This window comes from Rhopalosiphum padi, chromosome 2 (genome assembly GCF_020882245.1).
Source record: "Rhopalosiphum padi isolate XX-2018 chromosome 2, ASM2088224v1, whole genome shotgun sequence".
NCBI classification, from domain to species: Eukaryota; Metazoa; Arthropoda; class Insecta; order Hemiptera; family Aphididae; genus Rhopalosiphum; species Rhopalosiphum padi.
In genome coordinates this window covers 9,088,189-9,105,508 of record NC_083598.1, presented here as the reverse complement: position 1 = coordinate 9,105,508, position 17,320 = coordinate 9,088,189, and the positions used below count along the sequence as shown (strand labels likewise).

Here is a 17,320-nt window from a genome sequence, read left to right as displayed (position 1 = left end):
CCCATATCTTTCACTTTTTTTTACTTAGTTTTCCACTCGCCGCCGTTAATGATCGAAAATGAAAATCGCAGCATTTTAATTATCGCGATGTCTATCCCCCTCAAGGTAACAATACAGATAATGATGATATGAATTTAACGGTCAAGTTATTCAAACAAAATTCTAAAATTCTATATTGATTTTTATAAACAGAACGGACAAATGTATTGCATTTTTTTGAAAATATATTATATAAAAGTAAACAGTTTTCGGCTGATTTATTGAGTATATATAATAAACAATTGCATACTGCGCTTATAACATTAAATTATATAATATATAATATATATTATGAATATTTGAGTAGTACATACTCATTTCTCACGCATTTACATCAGCAGTACATACACGATATAAACACGATACACGTAAATCGTACTCAGCTCCATGAAGTATAACATGTGAGAATATAGGGATTACAAGAAACAGTATACAGAAACAATAATATAGTTTATAATAATAATGACGATAAAACATTTGTATAATAAAACTAATTTAGGGTATTTGGTTTTTATAAGCAGCAATGTTTTTTTTTTTTTTTTGAAACCAAGTAGTTTTATAATATAAATAGATTAATGAATTTTATAAAAAATACTGTACTTTATTTCGCTAACAATTTGTATATAATGCAATTTTAAGAGATTTTTCGTAGTACAAAATGGAAGATTTGGAAATCGATTTATTAATTTAGAAAAAAATTAAACTATTTATTATTAGAATTTAAAAAAAGAAAAGTGTTACAGTTTTTTTCAAATTTAATTGGTACACATAACTTATATAATAATATAACATTGTAGTTTGGTACTTTTATTCACGTATTTAAACATTATAGGCTTTATTAGCGCTTATATACGTTTATTGTACTTTCGATCGAACGTATTTTGATTAAACCATAACACATTTTTAAGTTTCAAATATTTTACGATGGAGTTAAATAGTTTTTAACAGATTATACGAACAAATAATTAAGCCATTAGGGCCTAAACAATAAAAATAATAATTATATATTATTGATACAATGTAATATAAATTATAATACATAGTGATTCCTCAAACATGCCCCCTCCCTATTTTTTTTAAATACACTTATTCAAAATCTAATTTTTGATATTAAAAAAAAAACATGTTTTTGAATACTTGAATTGTTTATACCATTTAATGAGTATCTTGTTATAGTGAAAAATTCTATTTTTAGATGAGAACCCTCTATTTTACTTAAAATTATTCAGTAAATCATTTTTTTTTTAATTTTTAATATAAATGTTTGATCGAAATTGAAATTCAAACGAGTAACTTATAAATTATTAAAATAGATATAAATCCAAGAATAAAACTTTTTAAAAATGGTTTTACAAAAATATAAAATAGATAATATAATATTGAAACTAATATTTATAATACTAAGACAATTTCTAAAAATTTTAAAATTCGGATAGATTAATATTAATTACTATAATTTTTAAATCATTATAGTTCCAACTAAAACCTATAATCACAAACTTATTATCCTTAATACATACTGTTAAATAACTCAGAAACTATAGGTATGTTCGAGTTTTTATTTAGATACATCAAAATTCTTAAAAATGATCTGCTGATTAATTTAAACTTTAAAGTAAAGAAGGGTGGTTTGAATTTTAAATACAGAAGTTTGCATCACCATAAAACACTTCTCAAATGGTACAAAAACTATTAAGTATTCGGAAATATGGTCGTTAAGTATACTTAATAATTTCAAAAATTAGATTTTGAATAATTCGATTACTAAAGAAAAGGGGATGTGGGCATCCTTAGTGAATCATCTCATCTATGTATAAATATAATGTACATATATTATACCATCAATATTTAATTAGTATTTTTTTAAATATATAATATATATACATATAAACATATATTGTAAAAATATATAAATATACATATGTATATTATATTTTTTTAATCTAGATACTACTATTTAACTGAACGTATATAATATAGGCATGTAGAACAAATATCGAACTCTGGTTATTGAAAACAAAACAAATAATCTGTGGGATAAACTAGACGAATAATATCACCACATTTTACGTACGTTTGGTCGAAATCAAGATTTAAAATAGATTTAAATATCGTTGACATACATCGTATCCGAACAATTTTCACACAATATGCAGGTATAGGTCACACACGAATTTCACGAATTTATACAATATTTATAAAAACATAGTATTATAATATATGGTATACTACACGCTATGTATTATAATCAAATAACAACAATAATAATAATAATAATAATAATAATAATAATAATAATAATGATAATAATAATTATCATTATTTTTATACTGGAAGAAGTTGACGACCGCCGAGCAATATAATAATAGTGGGTCGTGAGGATCATTCGAAGTTTTCGAAATGTGACAAAACGTCCAGGTGTTTGGCCAACTCTCTGACGTATTTTTTCAGAGATATCTCGTCTAAAAAGCTGGCCAAAGGCAAAGGCGGCTGACACCGCGGAAGATACTGTTCTCCCTAAAAACAGAGAAAATGTTTTATTAGTTTGTAAGACTATTACTATATATATAGGTAGGTAATACATGTACTTTATTAGTAAGATTGATATATGATAACTTATAAGTTCATATGTTAGAACAAATAGTAGACATTAGTACAAATAACAGTACATAATCGAATAATCTATAATTATCACACATATGAATTAAAAAAATAACTTAAAACTCTTAAATAGCATTTCAAGTTATTGCGTAGAAACTAGAATTAAATACGTTCAAATTTCGTAATTTATAATAATATTATTTGTGCATTGTGCAATGTGGATGGTCTAAAATGTATGAAGCATATTATTTGAGTATAATATGCACGCACTATTGCCACTATTATAACTGAATGTTTTTTTTTTTTTATGAACGTTGGTTTCAATATTTATTAGACTTTTACATCCGAAGAAAAATTATTTTTAGATTTTGTTGCTGAAATAACGCTAATCAATCACAGAATACCACTTTGAATAATAATATTATTGTACAAATACAAGAATAAAAACAAAAGTTATCTTGCCAAAGATATATTCATAATATTAATAGTTGTATTTTTTTTTATAAATAATTTGATTAAATAATAATTATATAGGTAATTATACCTATTTAATAAATTTTTTTATTTTTTTATTACATCGTGGATTAATAAAAGAAAAACATGTAATATAAAAGTGAAATGAAATTTTAGGGATTTTTAAAATCAAATATGTGTTTAATAAATAATCCAATTTAAAAACGATTTTATGATTAGGTACACATTTTCAGAGATCCGTGGGATTCCGCATATTGGTATGGTGTTTGCAAAAGTTAATATATAATATGTTTATGTTTAGTATATTCAAAAATAGCACATTTCATTATCGTAAAACATTTCCACAATGCGTATAATTTGTAAATACTGTTTATGCCAATGTCTAAATTAAAACATATTTAATACATAAGTATGTTGTATATAATATATACTTATGGCATGTGTGGTATGTAACTATACTGTATACTATTCTCTACCAACTTGTAATTTTTAAGATTATAAATATTAAATGCCAAAAGGTATAATTGTACATTTTATGTTAAATAATAACGAAAATATATAATACGTATTTAGTTTACTCAAAATGAATAATTTTATATTATTTATGGAGAATGACGATAAATAAAAATAATAACATGGTCATTAACTCACAATAAATGCTCGATGATGACGAAGTACAACGTGGCAAAAGACGTACCGCAATAATAATAGCCGTAAAAAGTCGTCACCAAAGAACTGTATGTAAGACACGTCTGAAATAAAAACAATAAACAACGTTTATATATTAAGACATTAAGTTATACAAAACAATTATTTCTGGAATCTTATATTATTTTAACTTATTTTTTACCTGGTTTCACTTTGCTAGTAAACAGACGGCTAGCTTCCGTGATGAATCTATCTACGTACGAATTGGCCCTCTCCCATAAATGCATTTTAACCGTTAGGATATTACATATGAGACAAAATGCAGTCAAAGGGCTATGCAAAAATAACGTGAACAAACTTCCGTTGTGTTGTAGTTGTTCTGTTGAAAAAAATAAATAGTCTAATAAAAATCACACACCTATTTAAAATGTATAGTTTTTAAATTAATTAATATAATAATATAATAACACAAAACTATATAAGGTAATTTAATCTTGAGACATTTATTAGTTGACGACATTTAAATGTTATTTATTTCTAAAGGTTTATGTTGTGTGTCGATCTATCTATATATTTTGTGAACGATTTGTTTAGTCTGCTATTACTAATTTCAATCGTAAACTATAAAAAAAACTAAACAAACCCTGTACCAACAAGATTCTAAATAATAGTTTATCCAAGTTATAGTAGAGTTAAAAACTAAAAAAAAACATTAATATATATAAAAAAAGTTATGCAGTTAAAAATAGAAAGAGAGAATTGTTTTCGTAAAAATTCAATGAAAAATATATTAAAGATTGTGAGTGTAGCGGGTTTTTTTAAAGAATCAAATATTTATTTTGTTATATCATGTCATCGCCCTTTGGAGAAGTAAAATTACTCCAATACTTGACTTTGAGGGTTGTTATGGTAAAAAATAAGATCTAGTTGATACATTTTTGGTAATTGGAAATGAAAAGACCAAAATTCAAAATGTTTAGTAAATTTTAAAATAATCTGAAAAAATTAAAACCAAATATTTTTACACAAAAACATAATACTCACCCAAATATTTATATTATTATAATCTATAAAATGAGATATAATTTTCAAAATATCTAGAAACTTGGTTATTTATTGAAATTTAATATTTTAGACTTGTATAAGTTTTATTTAAATTTTTTTTTTTTTATCATACAATTTTTATTTGTGGATGTAAAAACTTGAAGATAAAATAAAAGATTCCTCATAAGTCTTTTTTACTAACAATTTAAAAAAAAGTTTAGTTTAAATCCACATAAATTATTTATAACTTTTTGAGCAATTGGATTTTAAACTTCAATAACATTCAAACTTATAAATAATAACGAACTATCTTATAGATTTTTGATGTGAATATTTTCTAATTATTCAAAAAATAATAACTACAGAAATTTGAACATTTTACTATCAGGCACTTAAATTATAATTTTCTTACAAAATTAAATTTTCAAAATATTTAATGTATTATAAGATATTTAATTGTAAGCGTTTTAAATTTTCTATCTTTTTTTGGTTCTTCGTATAAATATTGTTAAAAAGTATTATTTTAGATCAACAATTTTGAAAATTTAATTAAAGGTTTCTCATAAGATGTAGTTACAGAAACATAAAATTTTCGACAATTTTAGTTACAACTTTTCTTCGTAAAATATATATTATTGTTTTCTATACTCGTAAGTACATGATTTATTTTTAAAAATATTTAGATAAATGTTAAGCTATTTATATAACGAGTCACGACTATTTATTCGCACCGTTCTGAAGTACATAGAAAAAAAATACAGGGCGATTCTTTTATCATAAAACGATAAAACACTCGTTATTTCAAAAAGTATTTATGTTTTTGAAAACATTTTTTTGCATAGTTTCAAGTTGTTAAAAAAACAACGTTTTTATTAAAAGATTATATTTTTAAATATTTTTTATCCTTATATTTTTTTAAGTTTTTTACTTTTTTGAATGACAACATAGAGTTTTAATTTCATATTCCAAATCAGAATAATTTTCTGAGTATTTTGATACATAAACGTGGAATTTAGGACGAGTAGTTTATAAGTTATACGTATTTAAAGTTTAGACAAACGGAGTAGTGGACAAACATTTTGTGGGGTTACCCCGTACGACGCCACTCCACGCATCAAAACTTTAAATACTTATAACTCATAATCATAAACTTAAAACTACTCACCCTAAATTCGATTTTTATGTATCATAATACACAGAAAATTATTCTGCTTTGGGATATGAAATTAAAACTCTGTTGTCATTAAAAAAAGTAAAAAACTTAAAAACGTTGTTTTTTAAGAACTTGAAACTATGTAAAAAATATTTTCAAAAACATAGATACTTTTTAAAATAATGAGCGTTTTATGATAAAAGAATCACCCTATATTGGTGTATGAAAAAAATGAATATTTGTTTTGTTAACAGATGATTCAGAATAATAATTTAGAATTTTGATAAAACACAACAAAATTCATACTACCTATACGTCCATTTTTATAGAAATAATATTATTATATTTTTATTATCAACTATTTATTATATATCATGTTTCCAACCGTGAAGTTTATCTGGCAACTCTTGGGGAGACATGAGCACGACGAACGGATGGCCGAAATACCTCGGTATGTATTGAAAGGCAAAACTATTATCGGAATCGATAATTACAAACAATGGTTTTCTAGTGAACGGGTAAAGATCTCCAGGATATAAGCTGTTGGATGAAAAAAAAATATTTATTTTAATGTTTGAAATAATAGATTGGTTTGAACATTATACAAATTCTCACCAGTGGATCTCTTTTACATGTACACCTTTTTTATTGGTCAGTTCCATTTCTCGTTTGCTACTTGCCATGATTCCTCCACAGTCATAACCCACTGAAAAACAATTATCTATTAGCTTTTAATTACACTTTAAATGTATATCACGCAAGACATATGTAAATAATAACATATATCTGTGCATAATAATGTACCTCAATGAATGAGGTGTCCTAGATAATTATTCACTATGAATAATGACAAAGTATAGAATAAAAATATCATAATATGTACTATGTAGGCAATGCTTTATGTCACTTGGTGTTATACCTACGTTATAGTGATTCCGTCAATCAACATTTCATGATGATAAAATTATTAGATGAAATCAAAAAAAATATATCAAATTATTATTATTTAATTTAGTCTTGTATTGACTTATATGTATATATACTTATTTATAACGTATTTAATATATTCTTTATTATTTTAATGTATTAGTATTTTTATTATTTTTATTATCGAGCATAATTTAAGAGTTTTACCCAGTGATAAACATTTTCAAATGTTAAAATTGACAATACCGACTGTTGATATATTGATAATATTTTTATACTTGAGTTTTCATTAAAACGTTTTGAGAAATTATTAGTTTTATAGTTTGTATAGATTAATATAAGTAGGTACATCGTACATTCGTACATGCATCATATAAACATACGAAATATTCAATATGTGTCTTTTAGAATAAGTTATACGTATTTATAAACTTATATGTATTTAATTTAAAAATATTTAACTTACAATCATTTACGTGTTTTGAGGTTTGAAAGCATCCGTCTGCTGAAATGTACATTAGTAGCACACCGTTTGCAGGAAGCTCTTTAAAACCTTAAATAGAAAATATTAAATTAAAAATAAATTAAATATATAAAATTGATATGTTTAAACCTGTTGCTAAAAACATCATTATTTGAGTAATAGTTGGTTTATAAAGTATATATTTGTGAGGATTTTCTCTTCTTGAACTATTCACGTCATGATTCGCCATCATTGGGTACGCTAAGGTTTTATTACTAGTTATCGAGTAACTTTTTTCCTATAAAATACATTAAAAATTTAGTCAATAGTCAATACTCTTATATAATTTATATTATTAATATGCCTATATAATACCTATAATAACAAAGAGAAATTAGTAATACTACTGCACTGCAGAATCTATAGCATCGAAATGCATAGTTGTATTTTGTATAATATAGATTCATTAACAATATAATATTTTATAGATAAAAATATTTAATATATTCTGTTTATCCACATAAAAATAAACTGTGTAATAAAATATGATATTGGAATCAAAAATATTATCAAACTTACAAATGTCTTATTTAACATTTTGATTAATTTGATACGGGCTATTATAATTTGTACTATTTAATATGTATACTGGTATACGTATACTGTGCAAAATATTCCATGTATTGTTTTTAATTTAAAAATAAAACTAAATTTAATTAATTTCACGTTTGATCGGGATGACTCACAAATGATGCTCTCGAAGGGGGGTCGGATACGTGATTAACTTCGTCTCGGTTTTTTTCCCTCTCTAGCGTCTGCATCATTCTGAACATGTCTATCGTCATTTCGCTGAACTTGACCTACAATAAACCGTTTTAATATAATAATTTGTATTGATCATTATATCATATCGTTTAATATTATTAACTATCATATATTTTTTATAATATTATATAAATCGATTAATTGTTCACCTGTTCCGAAGCATTTCCTATAAGAATGATTTCTTGCAACGAGAGATTCATCATCGTAGATTTTTCCACCGGTGGCGTAGTCAGCGGTGTTAGCCTGTAAACATAATTTGTATCTAGCACTGAAAAAGTTTCTTTTTATTGCATATGTGCGTGTCAAACGCATATAAGGAAAACGAATCATGCGTTAACGCTTTTGTACGTTGTATGGTATCATTTGCGATGTAACAAATACAAAAATAAATTAAATGCTGGCTGTTGACAGAGGGAAATTGAACGGTAGTAAATACTGCAGATACGTACTGCAACCAATATTCACTTAGCTACAATGCATACGTATGCGAATGGTATATTCTCCAAGAATTCCATAAAAAAGCTCATTATATTTATTCACTTGAAGCCTAAAGGGCTTTTTTCTTAGAGAACTCTATGATTTCAGCTTATTTATAAAATTTCTTTTGAATATTTTTACGTTTTATGGTATTATATTATTTTCAAATGTATTATTGAAGCACAGTTAGGTAGGTACATCATTTTAATTTTAGTACTTTGGTAGTTTTTTTTTAATGATAATAATGTTTTTGATATAAAATCAATATAAAATTTAATTATTTAAATAATATTAAATATTATATGTTATATCTCCATAATTTGTTTTTAATTTATAAGACATAGTGTATCATATTATTTAAGTAAAATATATTAAACCGATTCAAAATAAAATACATAATATATTATATTAATTGAAGTATTAGATTTTTAAATTCTTTGAAATAGTGAAATAATTTAGGTTTATTCCGGATTCTTATCATATAAATAATATACCATAGATCACGACACACAGCGATTAGCTTTATAGTTTTAATTTTGAGCTAATAGTTTTCAAAATAGGTCTTAGTTATAGATATTGAATAAGTTATAAAAACAAGCTAAAAACCTTTGTAGCTGGGTAACAACCTATTACATAGGTAAACACAGAGCATGAATACGTTTAGTTAAATTATATTGTTAACCTGTGTGAAAGTATGACACTGCTCTGGTCAGCGTGTAAAACATTTACAATACTATCGGCTTTTACAAATGTCTTGATTTCTTCCAAAACCAAAGACCATTCCAACTGGTCGTCCGGTTCGTATGTACTCGTGTAGTCTACGATTTGCTTGTCGAGCTCCTAAACATAAAGTACACAGTCACAAATTTATATGATATAAGAAAAAATACATGTGAGTAAAAAATAAAAAACAAAACGATGCTATTTGAGTAAAATGTTATCGATTTTTTTCTCTTCAATAAGCGTATAAAGCGAACGATACTATAAGAACTGACTTAAAATATTTTCATATTTGATATTAATAAAAATGATTGCTTTATACGTACAGCCAATAATTCGCGAATGGCTCCCACTCTTCTTAGCAACAGACACACCACAATAAACCTAGCGTAGTACCTCAGTTTTTTTACCATTAGATCAGATCTGAAAAAATAAAATTTATAAATTAATATCACAAAATATTATGATGCAAAAATAGCTTCGTGTTATACAAATTTAATTTAATAAGGTTCATATATTGACATATTGTTATGACCTACAGGATATAATATTATGTCTGATAAAATGATACTTCTATTAAACAAATATAACATTAAAACACTAATGGATATTGAAAATGAACCATTCTATTTACGGTATAGTTGACATTAGATTTATAAATATTATTCGTCATTTCATATAACTATGATGCATAAATATATTATGTACCTACATGTCATTATATGTATATTGTATATATTATCACTTTAATGTAAGGAAATATTTTAAATTTAAATAGTTAAAAATAATGAAATAAAACTTATTAAAACTTATATTATACGTTTTATTCAATGTATCTATTATATATTCTATTATAATTTTTACGATAGGATATTCGACATAAATATTATAATTGATGTAATTAGAATACCTTTTGGTATTACTATTACTATTGTTTATTATTTGATGATTATAAATTAATTTACTGTAACTTACCTATCTTCCTGAGATACTCGAGAATAGTATTGTCTTCCTCTTATTGCCGAATAAAACGAATACGCTTCGTTCAAATTGTTCGTATCGCTGGTTCTAAGGCTAAAACGAATTATTTAATTACATTTAAATTATTCCATATAACATACAGTATACGTCTAATGGAGTAATGGAGTAAAGGATTAATGATTAATGGATATAAGAATAAATTGTAAATAAATGTGAGGGTTTTGTGCAAACCTATATAATATAATGTATATATTAAATTAAATTTTTCACGGATCTCGTGTACCTAATGAAAATTTATATTATACAATGGCCAAAGAGTTTTAAATCGATAAGTGAATTGTGTAAAAAAAAAAATAGACCCGTCACGCTCGAGAGACATGCCACGACACTATTGTTTTATACTTGAAAACTATACCCCAATCCTTTAAAACTCCCGTTAAATAAAAAAAGTAAAAACCTATGTACAGGGTGTAATAAAAATAACTGACACGTGTAAATGACTAACTATATCATAACTTTTATTCTTGTAAATTTGTTTTAATCAAGATATTATATTATAACTTATTATTTATAAATTTAAAAAAAAATACGTAATATTGATAAGAACAAAAGTTATTAGTTTATTACACAGTTAGTTAAATATATTTGTTAACTATTTCTGTTACATCCTATACATATAAGCCGACAAGTCCAAGTATGACCGCGCTTGCATCGATTTTACGTATTATGTAAAATAAGCTATATAATGGAGTGACTGCCATACATTATAATAGGGTACCTATATGTATGTATAATATTAATATATACATTATAAATACGTAATAGTGTAAAACGGTAGTTTTTTTCCCCGAGATCACGTTCAAAAGTGGATAATATAATTAAAACCCTTGACCGATAATTTATAAGAATAACCCAAAAAAACACTTAAAACCTTAAGTAGAACCTAGCAATGTCGAATTCAAAATTAATTTAGGTTGCTAGTTTTCCATGTAGGGGCTGTCATCCTGTGTAACGTTGGCTTTTGTACGATTTTTTTTTATCTTTTCACCACGTTAAGTTATAGAAAGGATCAATAATTATGGGCTCATCGGATAATGTGACATTTTTATGCCTGACTGAAAAATATGAATATACTCACTAGTAATGATAATACAGTTGACCTATTTTCGAGGCTATTTCACCTATTTGCCATCGCTTTAAGCCATACTTTGTATCCAACACTTGTCTAAAACAAAATATTAAAATAGAGGTAGACTTGTTATATAACTTATAAGGTGTGTATAAATATAATATTAGGTATATTAATAGTCACAATACTTTAAGCTGCACAGTATAATAGTACAACAAATTATCTTTTATTTTTAAACTTGAGAATATATCATCAAAAAGCTGTTAAAAAAATACCAAACAGCATTGTCAAAAGTAAAAACGAACGAAAAAAATAAGGATTAAATTGTATAATATTTTTTGTTCAGCATTGAACACATGAAAGGAATATTAAATAATAATAATAAATTTGCATACATTATACCATTGTACGTGTGATTATTTGGGTATTATGATAGGAGTTTCTAAAAAATTTATTTGCTTTAGATAAAAAAAAAATTTAAAAAAAAATTGAGATAAACGTTTTACATTTCAAAATTTTTGTAAACAAGGAAAAAAATGTATTTTATTTTCAATCGTAATCGTATAATGCCATGTACAATTAAGCGATCATACATAATGTATATTAAATTTATATTTAATAGTTATAACTTTATTATTTACTGATAAAAATGTATATAGTAACATCAAAATAATTAGACTATGAAAAAACAAATTGAAATTTAATAGGTAGCCTGCAGTATTATAGTGCAGTAGACCGAACAAAACGGCTTGACGGACAAATCCGCCTGATGGTCATCCCTCTTGTAGCATATATATACGACCAATTATTATAATAATTGTGCAGCTTAAATGTAAAAATTATATTATAATTATATAATATATATTTACGAATTACCTATGTTGCTGTTGAAACTTCCAAAGTTTCGTGTAAACGTCGAAAGTCTTTCCGAAATACCCTTGCCAGATTTTTTGACCGCATTGTGGAAGGTCTCTGAAAATATGATTTAAAATTAAAAATTAAAATCTTACTAGGAACCATTTCACTAACGTCTAGACTAAAAAAAATACACAATTAGTGCGTATCACTAGATCAGAAGTATTTTTTTTTTTACTAGGAATAACTCGCAATAGCCTTTTTTATAATCACAAATAAGTAATATAATAGATTCTTTTAGGGTATTATTGATACACATACTGCAGTCTGCAAGTGGAAAATAATAATATTTTATTTTTTTTAAGAAATATTTATAATCTGCAGTACACATCAATATTGATAGAATAAATAATTAACTAATTCAATTATAAATATTGACGTTTTGACGTTCAGAGAGACTACTTTACGAGTTCTGAATTCACGCGCTAAAATATATATTTTTATTTTATTATGATTTGTTAGTTGTAAAGTGGCATAAGTTAAAAATATCAGAAGAGATCCTTGTATAGTCGAATCGCGTTTAAGATGTGAAGTTACTCAAGTTAGGTTAAGTTATAAAGGGTTTGTAAATGCGTAGAGCTTGGATAACAACGGATTTGTGTAGTCTAGTATAGTGAAATGAGATATATTCTGTATAGTTGGATGTTTAGTTAAGAAGAGTTTATTTTTCTTAAATATTTTTTAAGTGAGTGGTTACTATAACGTCGAAGGTTACGTACCATGATGTACCTGTTACTAAGAGTATATATTCATTAACTGAATGAATTTGATAATGTTAATATTAGATTTTTTCGCTGTATATATCCCAGTATCGAATATTCGGATATACCATAAGGCATAATACATGATTTGTTTATAGGTTACATAATTTTGGTTTCTAGTAAGTAGACATTATTTGAGCATTGAAGGTTTTTTAATGTATGGAAACCTAGCCACCTAGGAGACCTACTAAACGTATTTACCTAGCCTAACCTAAGGCATGTTAAACGATTAACGTTTACATGGGCGCCCGCAGGAAATTTATCAGGGAGAGGCATAATGAAATCAAACACCAAAAAATACATTAAAAAAAGTCTATTCTTTGTAAACTACAAAATGTGTTAGAATTATATGAAATCAAATACCAACCCCATACACTAAAGTAAAAATATCGATGAAATGTTTATAAATCAAAATAAGAGTTAAAATGTTCAACACTCTATATGAATTTCAGGGCAAATGTCCCGTCTTGTCCCCCCCCCCCCCCCAATGAACGTTTAATAAAAATATGTTGTGTCCACCAATTAGTAATAAACATATACCTAACAAAATAATTTTTTTCTATTGGAAAGGGAACATATAATTATATAACATTAATATATACAGGTACACAGCACTGATCAAAATGAAGAATTTAAATCACTGGAATGTCGTTTTAAGTTGACGTACTTTTATTATTGTCTTCATTTACTATTGTATGTGTAATGAGTAATTAGCGCTTAGTATCTCTACAATTATTTTACATACGTATAAATCGTATCATTCACTAGTTATAATTTTTTGAAATATGTTTATAAATAAGTTATGTCTACAGTTAATTTAAAAAAAAGATCCTATATAGGCTAACACGTTGTTAAAACTTAAGTATTTAGTGAATAATATGATACGTGTAAAACTAATTTAGCACGTGTGGGATAAAAACGGTCTGTAAAAAAACGTTTACCTCTCTAGTAAAAATCTGAAATTATGTCAACATTCCCGGATTTGTGGAAAACGGAAAAAATCGAATCCGTGCATAGGTACTCATAATGATTTATACAATACGATTATACCTGCGTACAAGACACCCGGTACGTGCTCGAAGGTTTCGCTCTATTTTTTTAAACCCTTCCACACATACACACACAAACACACTATAACCAACGACTAAATCACGTCCCACGTTTGAATATAATATTCGTAAGACCATCATTTCAAAATACGCTAAACACGAAATAACGTAATCAGAGTAATGGTCGCTTGGTAACGTACTAACGGTATAGTATTTTGTTATTTCAACAGACAAGTGTGTATATGTGTGTATGTGTCTGTGTTTTAACTGTTTTTATACAACGTGAGCACAATAGGTATAAGCTGTACAATACGCGCAGAATGCCATACGATGACGTAAATACAATATAATATTATTGTCATAATAATGACGTAGGTACATATAATAGTATTATACTCGGAAATGTATTTATATTTTTTAAACCTACTCTGTGTAAGTGAGCGCGTTGAAATAATTGTCGACATCAATACACGGTACGATATGCATCGATGGATCCATTGGTGGTGGAGAGGCTTTACTGCCCCCTCCTTTGGACTTGTTAGACGTCATGCATTTATTAATATATTAATAAATACGTGATGTATCAATAATGCGTAGTTATGTACTAAAATTATTATGTTCGTATTTCTTTTTTAAAAGAACCCCCCCCCCTGTATGTTTGGCGACGTGCGATTTCAAAAAGCAGTATAACGTCGATTATTGGATCGCGTATATAAGCGTGAAGAATAAAACATAAAAACGCGATAACACCAGTTTTGTACGGATATGACGCATACTCGTGTTGAACACTACCCCTCGCGAGACCGCGATAAGAGAATCCTTCTATCGATATAACATTATAATATTGTATCGCAGTTTACCGCGCACAGACAAAATATTATACAATCATCACGAATGGTATAATTATAAAATATTATACGTTTATTATATAGATATATGACGACGGACGCGTTTGCACGACGTCCACCATCGACGCAATCCGATCCAACTGGTTTTGATATAATCAATCGCCGGTATCGCATAAACGCACCATAACGCATCACTTACCGGAGCCCGTTAAATAGCTGCTTCGACTGTTCGAGCAGTTGACAGAACTCGACGACAATCTTCCGCTCGTGGTCATCCATGCTGGCCATGGTTGCGGCCACGACCATAATTATCACGTACACTGGTGTCGAGAGACGAACTGCTGTGACGGTACAAGCCACCACCGGCGATCACCACGTCGCCGCATCCGCCGCCCGCTGCACCTTCGCCGCACAGTGATGGTCGTCGTCACCGTCGTCACCGTCGCCGCCGCCGCCGGAGCTCTGCAGCAGCAGCAGCGATCTCACGTACTAGCGGCGGGACGTGTTCGAACGGCCGCAGCGCGTGTGGACGACCAGTAAGTCCGTCCCGTCGTCTGACAGCAGCAGCAGCAGCAGCAGCGGAGCCGCGTCGCGCCCGATTTGGTCGGTGGTTCGGCGCGGCGGTCCATGTCGGTCACCGCCGACCAAACGACCGTTGCACCTGCACCCGCGACACTGGTACGATACGCGATATTGTGACGATATTATTGTTGCAGCGGTGCGATGTGCAATTCAATATTCTACGCTGACCATAACGCGATCGACTGTTATTATTTTATGTTCAAAACGTGCGGAGGTAAATGGTTTTGTCGAGGTGTATATTATATTTATTATACGATCGTATTATACTCACGCGAGACCAGCCACGGGCGGTTTCAGCGGTATAGTAGCCGATAGTGGTGCGACCGTGTACACTGTCGTCGGTAGTGTGTGCGGCGAGCGAGCAACGACGGCGATCGCACAATCACCGATCGGAGAGACGCGTCTCGTGGGCGGCGGGGGATGTGTTTAGCGCCGTATCGCCCACGCACGTGTACGGATCGATGTTCGGCTGCGGCGCGCGCTCGGTCGGCGTTCGTCCGCGTCCGGCGAAACAACGAAATGTAATCTCGGGGCGCGGTGGCACGCGTTTTGCGGGTTTTCGCTAGTGGTAGCAGTGCGTCGGTTGAGGGGGTGGTTGCGTTGGCGGACTGGAGACGGCGCTCGCGTAGGTCGTTTCAATTTCGGTAGCGGCGCGGCGTAGGCGGTGAGCGGACCACGACGACGACGCGTCTCGTCGGCCGAATCCACCGCGCCGGCTTCGACGCATAAGGGTTGCGTCGTTATTGATTGTACTGCTACCCTCCCGCTCACCAACCCCACGGTCGACGGCTGCACCGCAACGAGAAGGGTTGAATCTGGCCGGCGCGGGGTGCCGCCACCACGGCCGACGGACGGCCGTGAACTTTTTGCTGACGACGGCGGCGGCAGCAGCGACGCGCGACGCACTGGTATAGCGATGTCGGCTATCAATGCGAAGCACGCGATACTTACAGATAGCGCGCTTTGGTTTATCGCGCCAACAGATGTCGACACAAGTTATGATTTTTATTCAAAACGTTGTTGAAAAAAAACTGTTTTTATTACTATATTTACCATCGACGAGTATTTGTTAAAAACTTATAACGTCGTCACGCATCGAGTTCATAACGATATTTTGTGAGATGAAGAGACGGCGCTATAAATAATAACGACCATACAAAATAAAAATATATAAACTTACGTAGGTGATTTTAGTAGTGTGGAACGTACCTAAGTAAATTATAAGTTAGGTGATCGGTAATGACAGAAATGCAAACTTTTTTATTAATAGAGAAAGAAACATTCAACCTACAACTCAAATCTTAAATTATTATTTAAAAAACAAATAAACATAATAACAATACAAGCTCACCGATTTTTTGGATAAAATGTCTGAAGTCATGGAAGAGATTATTAAGTTATAAATATCTAGGTATACCAATGAAAAGTATCATGGCTCGTTACAGATTACGAGCTAAGAAAATTAGAAAACCATATTCCTGATAGGTATATGTGATTTATAATGTTATATTCCTTTAAGAAATAAGAAGCGTATAGATGGTTAAAATATTTTATAACTTAACAGTCTTAATTTTACCCAGTTAATACCAAAAAACAAAGATTACCAAGTATTACTACAATTAAATTTAACAAATGTAAGTAATGAAATATCACCAAATAATAAATTACTATTACATTAACTTTT

The 17,320-nt window shown here is 28.9% G+C and overlaps 1 protein-coding gene across 1 annotated transcript; it reads right to left on the bottom strand.

Annotated features, from left to right (window-relative positions):
- Positions 1-146: 146 nt before the first annotated feature.
- On the bottom strand, positions 147-16,354 carry LOC132920855 (protein SCAI). The gene is made up of 15 exons (XM_060983573.1): positions 15,254-16,354; positions 12,358-12,453; positions 11,491-11,577; positions 10,347-10,445; positions 9,698-9,794; positions 9,334-9,491; positions 8,324-8,417; positions 8,096-8,209; positions 7,500-7,647; positions 7,353-7,439; positions 6,575-6,665; positions 6,345-6,499; positions 3,965-4,141; positions 3,766-3,866; positions 147-2,556 (listed from the first exon to the last, which is right to left on the bottom strand). Exons 1-15 carry the CDS (start codon positions 15,358-15,360, stop codon positions 2,422-2,424), a joined length of 1,746 nt encoding a protein of 581 aa, XP_060839556.1. The 5' UTR covers positions 15,361-16,354; the 3' UTR covers positions 147-2,421.
- Positions 16,355-17,320: the final 966 nt, after the last annotated feature.